General features: G+C 52.5%; 6 protein-coding genes across 6 annotated transcripts; 3 read left to right on the forward strand and 3 right to left on the reverse strand.

The window, feature by feature from the left end:
- Positions 1-41: 41 nt before the first annotated feature.
- On the forward strand, positions 42-986 carry P170DRAFT_439822 (small nuclear ribonucleoprotein E). Its single transcript, XM_024849927.1, has 3 exons — positions 42-340; positions 399-489; positions 569-986. Exons 1-3 carry the CDS (start codon positions 197-199, stop codon positions 619-621), a joined length of 288 nt encoding a protein of 95 aa, XP_024701447.1. The 5' UTR covers positions 42-196; the 3' UTR covers positions 622-986.
- On the reverse strand, positions 630-1,809 carry P170DRAFT_512719 (5-formyltetrahydrofolate cyclo-ligase). Its single transcript, XM_024855013.1, has 3 exons — positions 1,615-1,809; positions 1,065-1,562; positions 630-986 (listed from the first exon to the last, which is right to left on the reverse strand). Exons 1-3 carry the CDS (start codon positions 1,709-1,711, stop codon positions 865-867), a joined length of 717 nt encoding a protein of 238 aa, XP_024701448.1. The 5' UTR covers positions 1,712-1,809; the 3' UTR covers positions 630-864.
- A 204-nt stretch (positions 1,810-2,013) lies between these two features.
- On the forward strand, positions 2,014-3,051 carry P170DRAFT_415045 (uncharacterized protein; the record flags this gene model as incomplete). The annotated part of the gene is made up of 4 exons (XM_024847044.1): positions 2,014-2,127; positions 2,203-2,317; positions 2,399-2,577; positions 2,628-3,051. 4 exons carry the CDS (start codon positions 2,014-2,016, stop codon positions 2,925-2,927), a joined length of 708 nt encoding a protein of 235 aa, XP_024701449.1. The 3' UTR covers positions 2,928-3,051.
- A 101-nt stretch (positions 3,052-3,152) lies between these two features.
- On the reverse strand, positions 3,153-3,970 carry P170DRAFT_512721 (uncharacterized protein). The gene is made up of 2 exons (XM_024855014.1): positions 3,776-3,970; positions 3,153-3,713 (listed from the first exon to the last, which is right to left on the reverse strand). The coding sequence occupies exons 1-2, from the start codon at positions 3,916-3,918 to the stop codon at positions 3,308-3,310; spliced, it is 549 nt and encodes a 182-aa protein (XP_024701450.1). The 5' UTR covers positions 3,919-3,970; the 3' UTR covers positions 3,153-3,307.
- Positions 3,971-4,116: 146 nt separating this feature from the next.
- P170DRAFT_415052 (putative non-repetitive nucleoporin) lies at positions 4,117-8,880 on the forward strand. Its single transcript, XM_024847045.1, has 5 exons — positions 4,117-4,601; positions 4,672-7,137; positions 7,195-7,283; positions 7,352-7,981; positions 8,051-8,880. The coding sequence occupies exons 1-5, from the start codon at positions 4,313-4,315 to the stop codon at positions 8,666-8,668; spliced, it is 4,092 nt and encodes a 1,363-aa protein (XP_024701451.1). The 5' UTR covers positions 4,117-4,312; the 3' UTR covers positions 8,669-8,880.
- Positions 8,881-10,501: 1,621 nt separating this feature from the next.
- On the reverse strand, positions 10,502-11,738 carry P170DRAFT_364067 (TauD/TfdA dioxygenase family protein; the record flags this gene model as incomplete). Its single annotated transcript, XM_024844626.1, has 3 exons — positions 10,502-10,614; positions 10,670-11,004; positions 11,056-11,738. 3 exons carry the CDS (start codon positions 11,736-11,738, stop codon positions 10,502-10,504), a joined length of 1,131 nt encoding a protein of 376 aa, XP_024701452.1.
- Positions 11,739-13,797: the final 2,059 nt, after the last annotated feature.

A 13,797-nucleotide genomic window follows, 5' to 3' on the forward strand; every position in this document is an offset into this window, starting at 1 on the left:
TGGTGAGCCGCAGCCACGGAAGTCGAGCTCTCGCCCTTCACCTTTTACCGTCTTCCCCCATTTCTTTCTCCCCGACCCACGCCATCACGTCCTCTCTGGTTGCCCCGACCGACCGTCCATTACGATCGCAGTCGTCTCTTCTCCGTTCTTTCTTCTGTTTATTTAATTCCCCCTTTTCGCCCGTCGATTACACACGATGACCGGTCGAGGAGGCGGTGGAGCCGCTCGCAAGACATTGCTTGCGCCGATTCACTTTATCTTCAAGCTCCTCCAGCAACGAACCACGGTGTCGGTCTGGCTGTATGAGCAGCTGGCTTTCCGGATAGAGGGAAAGATTCGGGTAATGATGCTCCGGTGCTTCCCCCACGCGCAAACAGCGTACTGATCTCATGGGATAGGGATTCGACGAGTTCATGAATCTGGTCATCGACGACGCCGTGGAGGTCCGAATGCCGACAAAGACGGAGGAGGAAAAGCGGCGACCGCTGGGTATGAAGCTTCCCATCGCGACGCGTGCTGTACTGTGTTTTCTTTTTCTGCGATGCTAACGGAGTGACGTCGACAACAGGCCAAATCCTGCTGAAGGGTGACAATGTGTCACTGATCCAAGCCGTCCAGTGATCCGAACGAGGGGCCGAACATTTAATAGAGAAAAAAATACCGAAATGGAAGAAAAAGCAAAAACAACAAAATCAATTTTTTTTCGCTTGTGTCACGACCAAATTCCACACTTGTCTGTTAATCAAGAGAGCTATCTACACGTTCCCGGTGGGAGGAAACAATCATATGCACATCTACTACGTACACGAGAAACTTGCCATGAGGGGATAACTTAAGTGAACTTCGGTGGTTCGGGTTTCTCAATCAGCGCTGGCGGAAGGTGCACTCTTCGTCGCCCACGATGAGAACATCTACTAGCCAGTCGTGATCGGCCACGGGGACTTGTTCGGGCGCGGACAGCATTTGCTCCCTGAGACAGGGAGCCACTGGACGAGAGTTAGCCGGAGACGATTCGGGTTAGTTGGGGTGATGTTTTGGGGACGAGGGTTTGGTTCTTTTCTTACCGAGTAGAGGCATCTTTTGCGTCTTGTTCTGGCTCTCAGCATCTTTCAAATACCTAGCCAAAAATTGATCATAATATCCTCTCCCATGGCCCAGGCGCCGAAATCCCGAATCAAAAGCCATTCCGGGCATGACGAGCAAGTCGAGTCCGACCTCGTCCTGGCGGGCTTCCACGGCGATGCCAGTCCCTCCGAAGCAGTTCTTCTTAGTCTCGGCTTGCGGTTTCGTGAACGACGGAATCCCCCATTTGTCGCGCTTTAGCGCGTAGAACTCCTCCATCGAATCTAGGGATAACATGTCCATTGTGGAGGTCTTCGCTTGCACCATCGGCGGCATCAGGGTGTGGATGTGTGGCACATACACCTCTTTGCCCGCTGCCAGCGCATCTTGCACGATGTCCGTGGTGGACAGTTCCCCCGTCAGCATGGAGAGATAGACTCCGATGCGCCGCGCATTCCGGTACTCCTCCATGGACAGGAGTTTACTCGTGGCCGCTCTGGCTGTGGCGAGTCAGCTTGTTACTGCGAGTCCAAGACGAGGTCTATCGCTGACATTGTTGAGTGATGGAATCCGCGGGGATTCTCTGCAAGACATCGCCCATTCTCGACCGAAGCTGTTTTTTGGCCACCTGAAGAGCAGGCATCGTCATGGCGGCGGATGGGGCTGGAGACTGGAGTCTCGACTTCGAGCGCAAGCGATGATATCAACGTAATGAATGATGAACGTAGAGGCCGACAAGGTAGAGACAGTGACTGCGTAGTTCGAGAGGAGAAGGAGATCGGCGCGGGCTTGGCGCATTTCTGGCCGCTGATTTGCGTGTTCGATCGACATGTTTGTATGCCACTTGCATACTCCACCGTGCAGCCCTCGCCCTTGATACCAGCCCTTCTTTTGTTTACTCATGTCCTTCGCATCTTTCCGGCTTCCTTCTCGTCGTTCTGAGCTGCCACCATGATCGTGGGGTACCTGTATCTCGGCTTGCTGGCAACGACCGCGAGTGCTGCAAAAGTCGCCGATCTAGTCGGTACTTGGTCTACAAAGTCCGGCAGCGTTGTGACAGGTCCAGTACGTTTGACGCCTTCGTCGCTCGGGGTTGATGGGGAAATGGGAAATGTGGTCGCGCACTAATGCATCGGACAGGGCTTCTACGATGCCGTCAAGGACAAGCTGATCGAGCCGGATCTACCGGGCATCTCCTACTCGTTCACGGCCGACGGTCACTATGAAGAGGCCTACTATCGCGCCCTTGCGAATCGTCAGTCCCTCCCACTCCCCTCTGCGGGTTTGATTGTCCCTCATCGACATGTACTGACGCGCGTGGTTTGACCAACTACAGCCACGAACCCTTCGTGTCCGAAAGGGATTATGCAATGGCAGCATGGCACCTTCACCATGGACAGCGATGGCTCTCTAGAATTGTCGCCCATCGAGAGAGACGGACGCCAGCTCGAGTCAGACCCGTGCTCGTCCTCCCTGGGGACATACACGCGATACAACCAGACCGAACGCTTCAATGTATGTCGTTCTCGCTGCCTGCGTTGGTGTCGATGCTGACACTGCCATAGTCCTTCAAGGTTTCCGTTGATCCTTACCACAACGTTCAACGTCTGGATTTGTTCTCTTTTGACGACTCGCCCATGCATCCGATGTACATCACCTACCGGCCGCCACAGATGCTCCCGACTAGCCCCTTGGAGTCAGTAACCAAGGACGCAAAGCGCAAACGCGATGTCGGCAGCCAGACCGAGTCGCCTTTTCGCATGGCGAACTTGATTAAGCGAGAAGATCTTGTCAACCCGGATCGATGGCTGTGGCTGGGTATTTTCATGACTGCCCTCGGCGGAATTACTGTATTCTGTTCCTGACATCTGGTTGGGTGCATCGAGAAGGCTGGTTAGTGACAGACTGGGAATTGGAAACCATGGATAATATGGATAATACGGGCGTATAGATGGGGCCTTCACATACAACATTGGCGCTGGAAGGATTCTTTTATTTTCCGTTTCGACGCGACTGTTTCACGCGATACTTGCTTGTTTCTCTCTGGTGACCTTAATTTCCTTGCACGTAAATTGAATGGATATAATCAGGCAATATTTGGGCGTTATCGTTCGTCTCTTCTCATTTCCCGTAATGGAAGCTCGCTGGGTCTGATTCATCCCGCAGCAAATCTCTAGATGCAGAGTGGATATCAATTGACATAGTACAAGTGGATAATATACATTTTTTTTCTCGCCCGGATGTCCTAAGCAGCTGCGACAAGCTCCTTAGCGATCCTGGCAACCTCTGACCTCTCGGCGGGCTTGCCATCCAGGGCACCTCCCGGGGCGAAGAGAGCCTTCAGCACCAGGCCAACATTCGTCTTGTTGCCTCCCTCCTGCAGCTTGGCGATCTCCTGCGAGACGATTTGCTTGACATCGTCGAGGCTCATGGTCTCCACCTGTCCGGCATATTCCTCCAGGATGGCGACCTGCTTGTCCTCGTTCTCCTGGAGATCGGGTCGCTCGGCTTCGGCGAATTGTTTCGAGGCCTCCTTCGCATTGGCGGCGCGCTTCCGAATCAGCGACAAGAGCTGCAGGTCGGTTTGGATGGGCGACGCCGTTCGGACCGAATTGTTGGTTTCGGAGATGAGGGCGCGCAGAACATTCAACCTGGTTATTGGCACATTGTTTAGCACTAGAGACCCATGACACCAGAATCGATTCCAGCATACCTATCCTTATCCTTGGCTCGCATGGCAACCTTGAGATCGGTGCGGATCTTGCCCATCAGAGGCGGCGATGCCGGACTGGCGGTCGAGTTCCATCGCACGGAGCGGAGAGGGAGGCGGGGGGCGAGACGTAGAGAACGGAACATGATGGTGAGAATGAAGCAGAGGGAGGAAAAGACAATAGTCCAAGGGTATAAATCAAGGTAAATAAAAGATGATGAAATCCCGGGCGGAGAGAGAAGCAAAGGCGGCGAGCAGCTCGAACTGCCGGGCCCGTGCACAATTTTGTTTCTCTTGTGCTTTCCGCTGCCAACCCTTCACCTTCACCTTCACTTCCTCCTGCTCCTGCTCCCGGACCTTTTGTCTGTCCCTCTCCCTCGCGATTCTTTCTTTCTTCTTCTCATTCCCCTTCGTCTTCCTCGACTTCACCTTTTCCCGCTCTCCCTTGGTTCTCTGCGCCCAATCAATTTCGTCGACCACGCCCCGGGGAGCGCGACGATTTCCCCCCCAACGGCCTGCATCGGCCTGTCAGACCGCACCATGTCCTATCCCAATTTATCCACGATGGCCACGCCGCCGCGCAGGCCACTTCCCGGCGCATACTTCCAGACTCCGGCTCCAGTGCCCAATCCCGTGCCAAAGCCGCCAGCTGCTGCGGCTCCCCCCGCCGATGCTGCGGTCCCGGTGCCCGCCTCGCTTCCCAAGTTTCCCCCGGCGGCGTCGAAGTCGAAAAGTCAGACATTGAGAACGGAGGAGCGGGGCGCGCGGACGGTCAACGATACTCTGCTGCAGGAGGCTCGCTATCCGGACTTGGACAACTATCTCTCGCGTAAGTGGAAGCTCTCCGCTCGTCTGGTCGGGTGGAAATGCCCGGTCCCTTGCTAACGCTCGCTGTGCAGAGGGATTCTCCTCGGACTATGACATGCCCGCGACGCCTTCGTGGCATCCCTTCCAGAAGGTGAAGATGTATAACATCCCTGATCAGATTTTCGATCAGTATAATCGCGCCCAGGTTTCGACGAGCATGGGTCTCTTCGCCGAGCTGAATCACGCGTGGGTTGCCATTGACAACGCTCTCTACATCTGGGACTATACGCATCCCAATCCTCAGCTGGTGGGATTCGAGGAGCAGCCGAACAGCATCAATTCCGTGCGCCTCACGAAACCTCGCCCCGGGGTGTTCCTGCCTTCGATCACTCACCTTCTAGTCATCTCGACAACGGTCGACATCATCCTGCTCGGAATGGGCTGCGAGACAACGGCAGCGGGCGCGCGCCAAGTGACGTTATACCAGACCGGCATGTCGGTGTCGATCCGTGGCCTGGATGTTGACGTGATCACCGCTTCCGACGCGACGGGCCGTATCTTTTTCGGAGGTTCCTCCAGCGATGATGTCTACGAGCTTGTCTACCAACAGGAGGAGAAATGGTTTAAGGGCCGGTGCTCGAAGGTGTGCCACACTAGCTCCCGCCTGTCGACGATCACCCAATCGCTCAGTTTCACGGCGCAACAATTCGAGAGAGTAGGCCAAATGGAGGTCGACGACAGCAGGCAATTGCTCTATACGTTATCGACCTTGTCTACGATCCGGGTATTCCATATGAAATCGGACGGTACTCTTGCTCTGGCCATCACCAAGCAGGCGAGCGACATCTATGCCAACATCGGACACATCATCCCCACGAACGACACGGTTCACTCTCGTGTGCGCATTGTCTCCATCAGCCCCATTCCCGCCGCCGAGGCGTCGAGATACCACTTGATGGCAACCACTGCCACTGGATACAGAATTTACCTCAGTGCCACCGCCTCTTTCAGCTGGAACTCGGACCCCTCGAGTTCTTCTGCCCCCACGAGCATGCAGGCACATCACGTTAAAACCCCTCCCATCAACCCGGCCCTTCTCGCCGAACAGGGCCAGGGCATTCCCGGTCAGCCTCGATCCACAACATCCATCGCGTCCAAGCAGTCGATCTACTCCCTCGATCCAACTCGGTTCGCTGCTCGGTACCCGCCGGGCTATTTCTTTTGTTTCACGTGCAAGGATTCTGTTTTGAAAACCGATACGCTCTTCATCTCGTCGCCTGATTCCGGGCGAGTGGCCCGTTCGCAAGAGAATGTGATTCCCGAAAAGGCCGCCGAGACCGCAACTTGGCTGAGACTGGGTAGCAGCGCGGAGGATATCGGTCTTTGCTCGCCACCTCCGGTGGCCTCGAACACGCCTGGGGGGTTCAGCAACGAACTTGCCGTCCAATTCGAAAGCCAGGCGGCGGAGATCGCCATTCTCACTAACACTGGCATTCATATCATTCGCCGGCGACGTCTTGTGGACATCTTCGCGGCATTGGCGCGAAATGGCGGCGGCGACGAGGGTCTGGATGGCGAGGTCAAGAGCTTCATCCGCACGTACGGTCGAAGCGAGACCCTCGCTACTGCCTTGGCAGTGGCATGTGGTCAGGGAGTGGAAGTGTCGACGGAATCGCGATTGACCCAGGTCACCGATCCCGATGTCCTGGAGTTCGCGCGCAAGGTATTCATTGAGTACGGCGGAAGGCCGACGATGAACGAAAACGTCGTTGCGGACAGCGCGACACCCGCCATCGACACCGTTGTGCTCTCTCCCCGACATTCGGGTATTGCCCTTTACATCTCTCGGCTTTTGCGCTCGATCTGGAATAAGGAAATCGTCAAGGTGACCAGCACACCCAACGGGGCGCAGAGCGTCACTCCCTCGGTCGCTCCGGCGAAGCTGCAGAGTGTCCAGCGAGACCTCGCGGCTCTGCAAGAGTTCTTCACGGCGAACAAAAGCTTTATCGAAGGACTGAGCGGCCCGGAGGCTCTGACCCGCGTGTCGACAAAGCAGGAGGAAACGGCGTTGCAGGCGGAACACAGGGCCCTCCACTCTCTGGTTCAACTTGTGTCTCACACCATCGAGGGCATTTCGTTCGTCTTGGTTCTCTTTGACGAGCGCGTGGATGAGATCGTGGCACCGCTGCCCGCCGAATCCAAGCAGCGTTTCATCACCCTTACGTTCGAGGAGCTTTTCAGCACCGGCAAAGGCCACGAGATCGCAAAGGAACTGGTGAAGGGGATCGTGAACAGGAACATCGCCAAGGGTTCGAACGTGGAAACGGTAGCAGACGCCCTCCGCCGCCGGTGCGGCAGCTTCTGCAGCGCCGAGGATGTCGTTATTTTCAAGGCCCAGGAGTGTTTGAAGCGGGCTACTGAGGCTGGCTCGAACTCGGAATTCGGCCGCAACCTGTTGAATGAGAGCTTGCATACATTCCAGCAGGTGTCTGAGAGTCTTCCTATGGACTATCTTGTCTCCGCGGTGGAGAGTTACATTGCGAATCAATTCTTTGCGGGTATGTTATTATCGTGTCACGAATAATCTGATCTGCAGTGGCTAACTGAGTCAACAGGCGCGATCCAGCTCGCTCTCAACGTGGCTCAAAGTTCGGACAAGGGCAACGCGGCGCTAACGTGGGTTGCGGATGGACGTCTGGAAGAGGTACAACATGCCATTCTCTAAATGCTTTCCCTGTACACGTGTGTCAGGCTAACACTATTTTGATCCAGGATTCCCGAAAGGACTACTTCTATTACAGGAAGCAGTGTTATGATCTTATTTTCAAGGCAATCCTTGCCGTGGACAACCTTGCGGCCCAGGATGCCGGAATGATCGACGGCCAATTGACCACCATTGCCAAACGCCAGAGTGAAGCGTATGGAGTCATCACCAAGTCCACGGATGAGCTTTTCTTGACCAGTCTATACGACTGGTACCTCGAGGAGGGCTGGAGCGACCGTCTGCTCCAAACCGACACGCCACTTGTCGTCACGTATCTGGAGCGCAAGTCGACTGATGATCTCTCGCACGCCGATCTGCTTTGGAAATACTACACTCAGTCGCAACGGTTCTTCGATGCGGCCCAGGTGCAATACAACCTCGCCCAAAGTGCTTTCACGCTCCCCCTTAGCCGCAGGATCGAGTACTTGGGTCGTGCCAGGGCCAACGCCTCGATCTTCACGCCAGACGTGGGACGACAGCAACGACAGCGACTCCTGCGAGAAATTTCAAACCTGATCGATGTTGCAAACATCCAGGATGATCTTTTGCAGCGCCTCCGGGATGATAGGCGGATCGAGGCGGGTCGCCGACAGGAGGTCATCCGCGATGTTGACGGTGCGATCATGGATATCAGCACGGTAAGTTTTATCTACGCATGCCATCCTACGCGAAGATATTCCCAGTCAGCCATACTGATCTATACTTAGCTGTTCAACCAATACGCCGACCCCGCCAGCTACTACGATGTCTGTCTCCAAATCTTCTACGCGGCTGACTACCGCGATCCCGCCAACATCAAAATCACCTGGCAGCACCTTCTCCAAAACCTGCACGACGAAGTCGCCGAGAGGGGCGAGATCCCCCCCTTCGAAGCGGTCGCCGAAAAGGTCCGCAACCTGGGCGGCCGTCTTCGCATGTCCGAAGTCGTCTTCCCCATCCCCATCATCCTCCCCTTGCTGGAGCGCTACTCCCTCGAACACCAGCGCGGCGTGGCCCCGGCCACCTGGATCGTCGACCTCTTCCTCGACCTGGGCGTCACGCACGAGGCCCTCTACGCCGTCCTCGAATCGATGTTCTACGTCGACGAGGCCCCCTTCCACGGCCCCAACCGCAGATACATCGCCAAGGACCTGCTGTACGTCATCGACCACTGGTTCCGGGGCACCGTGCGTCTCGGAGGCGCCGTGTTCGGCAGCGACGTTATTGCCGAGCGGGTCTGCGAAACGCTCCTTCTTCTCCTCCAGACGAGTGCCATCCCTCCGGATCAACTGCAACAAGCTCAGGACCTGCGACGGAAGATCGAAGAAACCTTGCGATATGAATGAGTTGGACTATGTTGTTGAATTGGGTTAAGTTTGCGTATTTTTTTTTCTCTTCTATTTTTTTATTAGCATTGGGGGACTTTTGGCCGGAGGATAAGCAGCAGCATTCATTTCACAAACAAGCAAGCAAGAAGAGAGAACGCACGAGGATGAAGACGAGGATGAGGACAGCACCACCGGAAGAAGACACGAAGTTAAAATTTCATCTCCTTTTTTTTTTTTTTCTTTCTTACTTTTTCACCATCTGCTACTACTACTAACACTAACTCTGATACTACTCCGTATGTATGTACTGTACTATTTGGGCGTCTTGTGTTGTTTTTTTCCCTTCTTAATTTTGTGTGTTTTATTTGTTTGTTTAGAGGGAATGCCAAGGCTTTGAACTTTTTTTCCGACTTTCTTTCTTTTTTTTTTCTTTAAGTGGTTGGTTGGTTGGTGGTCGGTCTGTTGTGCACCGCGCGCGGTCCAATGTAGACTTTGGTTTTCTCTTAGTTATCGAATACCTCCTCCTTGATTGTGTATTGGTTAAAGGAGAGATTCTAATACAAATCTAATTTAACTCATCACTGCGTGCAAGTATTGTAGTAGCATGATGTGGCTGCCGCAGTTTAGTTTCATCGCGGGATATATATTTGCGGACAAGTAGTAGCACTACAACAACAATAAATCAACTGCCAGACCGAGAATGTCCAGTTCAGAACGGTAACACATTACGATATGTAGAGAGGATAGAAAATGGTTTTTCTTTTACACTATACTCCCTTTGAAGTTGAATACTTGGTAGCTGAAACCCTCTCACACTAACTATAACTGTACCAATTAATGAATGAATAGATCTTCGGAGGATAATCTGTCTAAAAAATAGACTCGAAATGTGAATAAAAATAGAAGGAAATGTCTTAATCTACCCCGTTGGATGAAGACACAGAATGAAGTCGAGTATCCGAGTCAGCAAGTAGAGATTATACCCAAGAACAACCTAGGTCAATTCCGTAGGTTGGGTCGAGCATCGACCACGGTGAGCCTAAGTATAGAGTGCCAAAAGTACGCCTAGGGCTAGACCGCTCGACGATCATCGTACTTCGAGTTTCATACGAAGTAAAAACCAAAATAAAACTTCATCTCATCATGTATTAAGTAAAAAAATAAATAATAGGTAAATATAAGTCCACCTCGACCAATATGGCAAACAAGGTGGCCAGAAAAAGACAAACAGATGAAAATGAAAAACAAAACAGCCAGCCATTAGCAAACAAGCAAAAACACGAAAACAAGTCTATTAGCGGAACCCAAAATAGCGCAGAAAAACAGGCGGACGAGGACAAGTATGAAATGATCCACCGCATTGGACAAATCAAATCAAACCCGATTCAGTCCAACCAAACCAAACCAAAAAGAGGATGTGAATCCAACCGTTCTATGTATCAACCGAGCCGAGGTATCAATCAAACCAAACCAAGCAAGCAAGCAATCAATAAAAGCTGATAAATCAAAGGCAGCCAAGCAAAATGGCGGTCCCGAGTCCCTGGAAATGGAAACCAAGTGGCGAGAAAGAAAAAATGGCAAATAAACGCCCGCGTGCCGATCCGACATGTCATATCCATGAAATGCAAGGTATGAGTGAAGAAGGAAATCTGAGCCGCGTGTCGAGTATTGATTCTAATTTCCGAGGATGGAGCCGGTCGACAAATTGGGATGTGGCAAATGCAAGAACGAATTAAGAAAGAATATTGAGTAACAAAACTCCGTCAATGGCGCTTGCTTGATGAAAACTAGGCGAAATGAAGTTCAATCGGGACGGAAGCGCGTCGTGAGAGTCGACTGTCCTGGGACAATCTACTCGAATTGGTCGTAAACAGGGATCGGCTTTTCGCCGAGGGCAGTGAGGCGGAAAATGTGGCGGAGTTTGGCGCCATTGTCGTCGTCTAGGTAATCGACGATGGCAGAGTCTAGAACGGTCAGCCTTACGATCAACTATTTTGGGGAAATGAAGCGAGAACATACGCAGAGTGCAACGGTTGTCAAACATGACGATCGTCCTGGGTTGCCATCTCACGCGAGCCTGGAAATCATGGCCACCGATGATGTGCTGCATGAGGAAGTCGACGAGCCAGCGTTGCTCGGGCTCTTTGAGACCCTGAATGCGGGTGATGAATTCACCGTTGATGAAAAGGCACTTCTCGCCGGTGACGGGGTGGACGCGGACAAGAGGGTGGGTGGTGTCAACGGGGTCTTTGCGGACCAGACCTCCCGTTGAACGAGCGTGATTGATCATCTTGGCAGAGGAGTGGGTGACGCGCAGAGTGTCGAGCCACGAGGTGAACGTGGGAGAGAGACGCCTGCGTTGTTAGTTTTGAAGGTTTCTCGAGAACTAACCCTAGAAAACTTACTTGTATGCCATATCAGTCGCAGCGAAGACAGTGTCACCTCCAACTTCGGGGCCCTCCAGAAGACCCAGCATGACATAGCCGGGAGGCTGGATTTCGTAGCTAACATCCTGGTGCCAAAGAGTCGTGGTGGTGCGCTGTTCCAGGAAACGCGAGATCTCTTCACGGTTACCATCGCGATGGATGATATGGAAGCCAGGGTGGCCGCGCACGCTGCCGGAGACGGGCTGATAGTTGGGCTTGCCGAAGTGGCGCATAAAGGCCTCCTGGGCCTCCGGACCGGCGTCGATGAGGTCTTGCTCGGGGAAGGCGACGACTTTGCGCTCCGCAATCAACAGGGCCAGTTCGTCCTTGGCAGCGTCTGTGAGCTTGTTCAATTGTACACCTTCAACAACGGTGCCCATGCGCGGCTGAATCTCGGTCACTTTGGTATCGGGGCCCAACAAGTTGCGCTTGGACTTGTCTTTGACGCGGAGGGCGGGATCCTCGTAAGTGAACGGCGTCAATGGGTCGAACCAGATCTTGTCCCATGTCGGGAGGTATTCGGGGTATCTGGTGCGCGCATGGGTCTCCTTGTTGACATCGACATAAGGGATGTTGATGTCATAGCTGATTGGCTCGTCTTCCTTGTGCGCATTGACAGGTTGAGTCTTCTTTGGTCGTATGACGGGGGCAGAAGACGGCATTGTGACTTTTGTGTTCTTTTCTATGAGATCAGAGAAAGAGACGGGGCAATCACCAAGCAGAGATTAAAGTGGGAGAAAGCAGGAGCAATGGAACAAAGAGATTGATGTATACTCCGGGAAAAGGAAGTAGACAGTTAAGACAGAGCAAGGTCAAATACTTGAAGAGTGGATGAAGATGAAAAGGAATGAAAAAAAGAGCTTGTTGGAAGAGGCAGACGAGGAGTATAAATAACAATGGATGAAGCCGGCCTCCACTCCTCCGTCATCGCATCGATGGGATCACATAAATAAAATCAAACAAATAAATAAAATAAAAAGGTAGGACTTGTTTGAGGCAGGAATCCTAGGCGAGTGGATGATAGACCATGCCGGCACCAATAGACTGGCACCAAACGGGGACTTCGCTAGAATAGGACTATCCCTTTCATCTCCGATGCGGCGAACTCGCGCTGGGGATGCGCCAAACTATTCATGGCGGACAAAAACGTTTCCTCGATGTCATGACGACAGGGGGGAGCAGGAATCGGCCTTAGGACGGGTCTCGACAGATTAGGCCGGAGAGCATCATAAGGATTAAGGGATATGGTGTGTGGGAAGAGGGGCGGCAGCAGCTACGCAGCCACTCAGAGATGAGATGGGCCGATGGCAATTGGTTCAAAAAGGGCGAAAGAGAAGAGAACCGACAGACAGGATCGGTAGGCGAAGAGAGACGTAGCGGAGAAAAAAAAAAAAAAAGAAAAAAACTAAAAGAAAAATCAAAAATCAAAAATCCAGAAATAAAAATAACAGCAGAAAAAATAAAAATAAAAATGAAGAATCGAAGACCAATTAAATAAATTCAAGAAAGGGAAGAGAAGCGGTCAAGCAGAAAAAAAAAGGGCCCAATGTACCGATATCCACCTTGATATACATACGGAGTAGCTCCCGCACCAAGGGGAAATCCCCCCAAGACAGACAGAAGGACGAGAGTAACAGAGTATGGGAGAAAGCCGGACGATGGTAGGCCAAGTTCCTCTGCCTCATGGCCAGCGAGATATCCCTAAGCTGTGGGCACAGTCTTCTTCCTGCTCCCGGCGTGATCCGGCGGATTGGCTCATCGTCTGTCGCGATGTATTCCATTTGTTTCTGGTGCGGTTTCACCGCTCAATCTGGCGCAACCGGACGAACGATAAGAAGCCGAGCGAGCGCCAGAGGCCAGGGAAGTGGAGCCCATGCACCATGCACGTTGGTCCAATATCGTTAACTTTGAGTCTGTTTCGAACCGGGTAATAGGCCATGTTGGATCGCGGAAGATGGGAGTTGCAGTAGTCGCCCGAGACACAGCTGCAGCCACCGGTAGCTCTGCTATCTTGCATTGTCCTTGCATCGATGGGGGAGAAGGCGTAAAAAATCCCGGCTTCCAGGCCTAGGTTGCTTAATTTTTTTTTTGTTCATGCTTGTCCTACTGCGATTGTACGTCGACTATTTTGCGTTATGTAACCTGCAATCCAATAATCGAGGAGCATTGCAGCGGTTGGTCTTGCCTCCGGCCGGTGGACTGATCGATTGTCGATAATGCGAATGCATGCCGTACGACATTGGCGGAAATCTATTTGTCTCTTTTCCGTGTCCACTATCCAACAAGATAATTGTAGGCTTTTTTTTTTTTTTTTTTTTTTTTCCTGTCCCTGGTCAGTTTGCTTTACGCCTTCGGGAGTGATATCCCTGTTTTATCGTGTGCTCGATCACGATAGACTTATTCGACACGCATCCAACCAAAGTGCTTCTTTTGGATAGACACATAAAACAAGGGGCCAAGGGGGGAACACTTTGACTTTTTCCCGATCATTTTTCCTGATAATTTTGGCACTTGTTTCTGGTGACTTGCTTCATGGGTCCCCCGCCCGTGTCAAGGAAGAACACGAACGTCGGTGTAAAAAAAATCAAGGTTGCACACAGGGATGTCTCTCTCTTAGCGGGCTTCCAGTCAAGCAACATCCCTATGCAGCAGCCAATCCGCCCCAAGGGCGGAGCAACCAAAAGGATAGCGGCTGCGATTGCTTGCAAGCCAAGACTCTGG

The sequence above is a fragment of the Aspergillus steynii genome, assembly GCF_002849105.1.
Source record: "Aspergillus steynii IBT 23096 chromosome Unknown P170scaffold_7, whole genome shotgun sequence".
NCBI classification, from domain to species: Eukaryota; Fungi; Ascomycota; class Eurotiomycetes; order Eurotiales; family Aspergillaceae; genus Aspergillus; species Aspergillus steynii.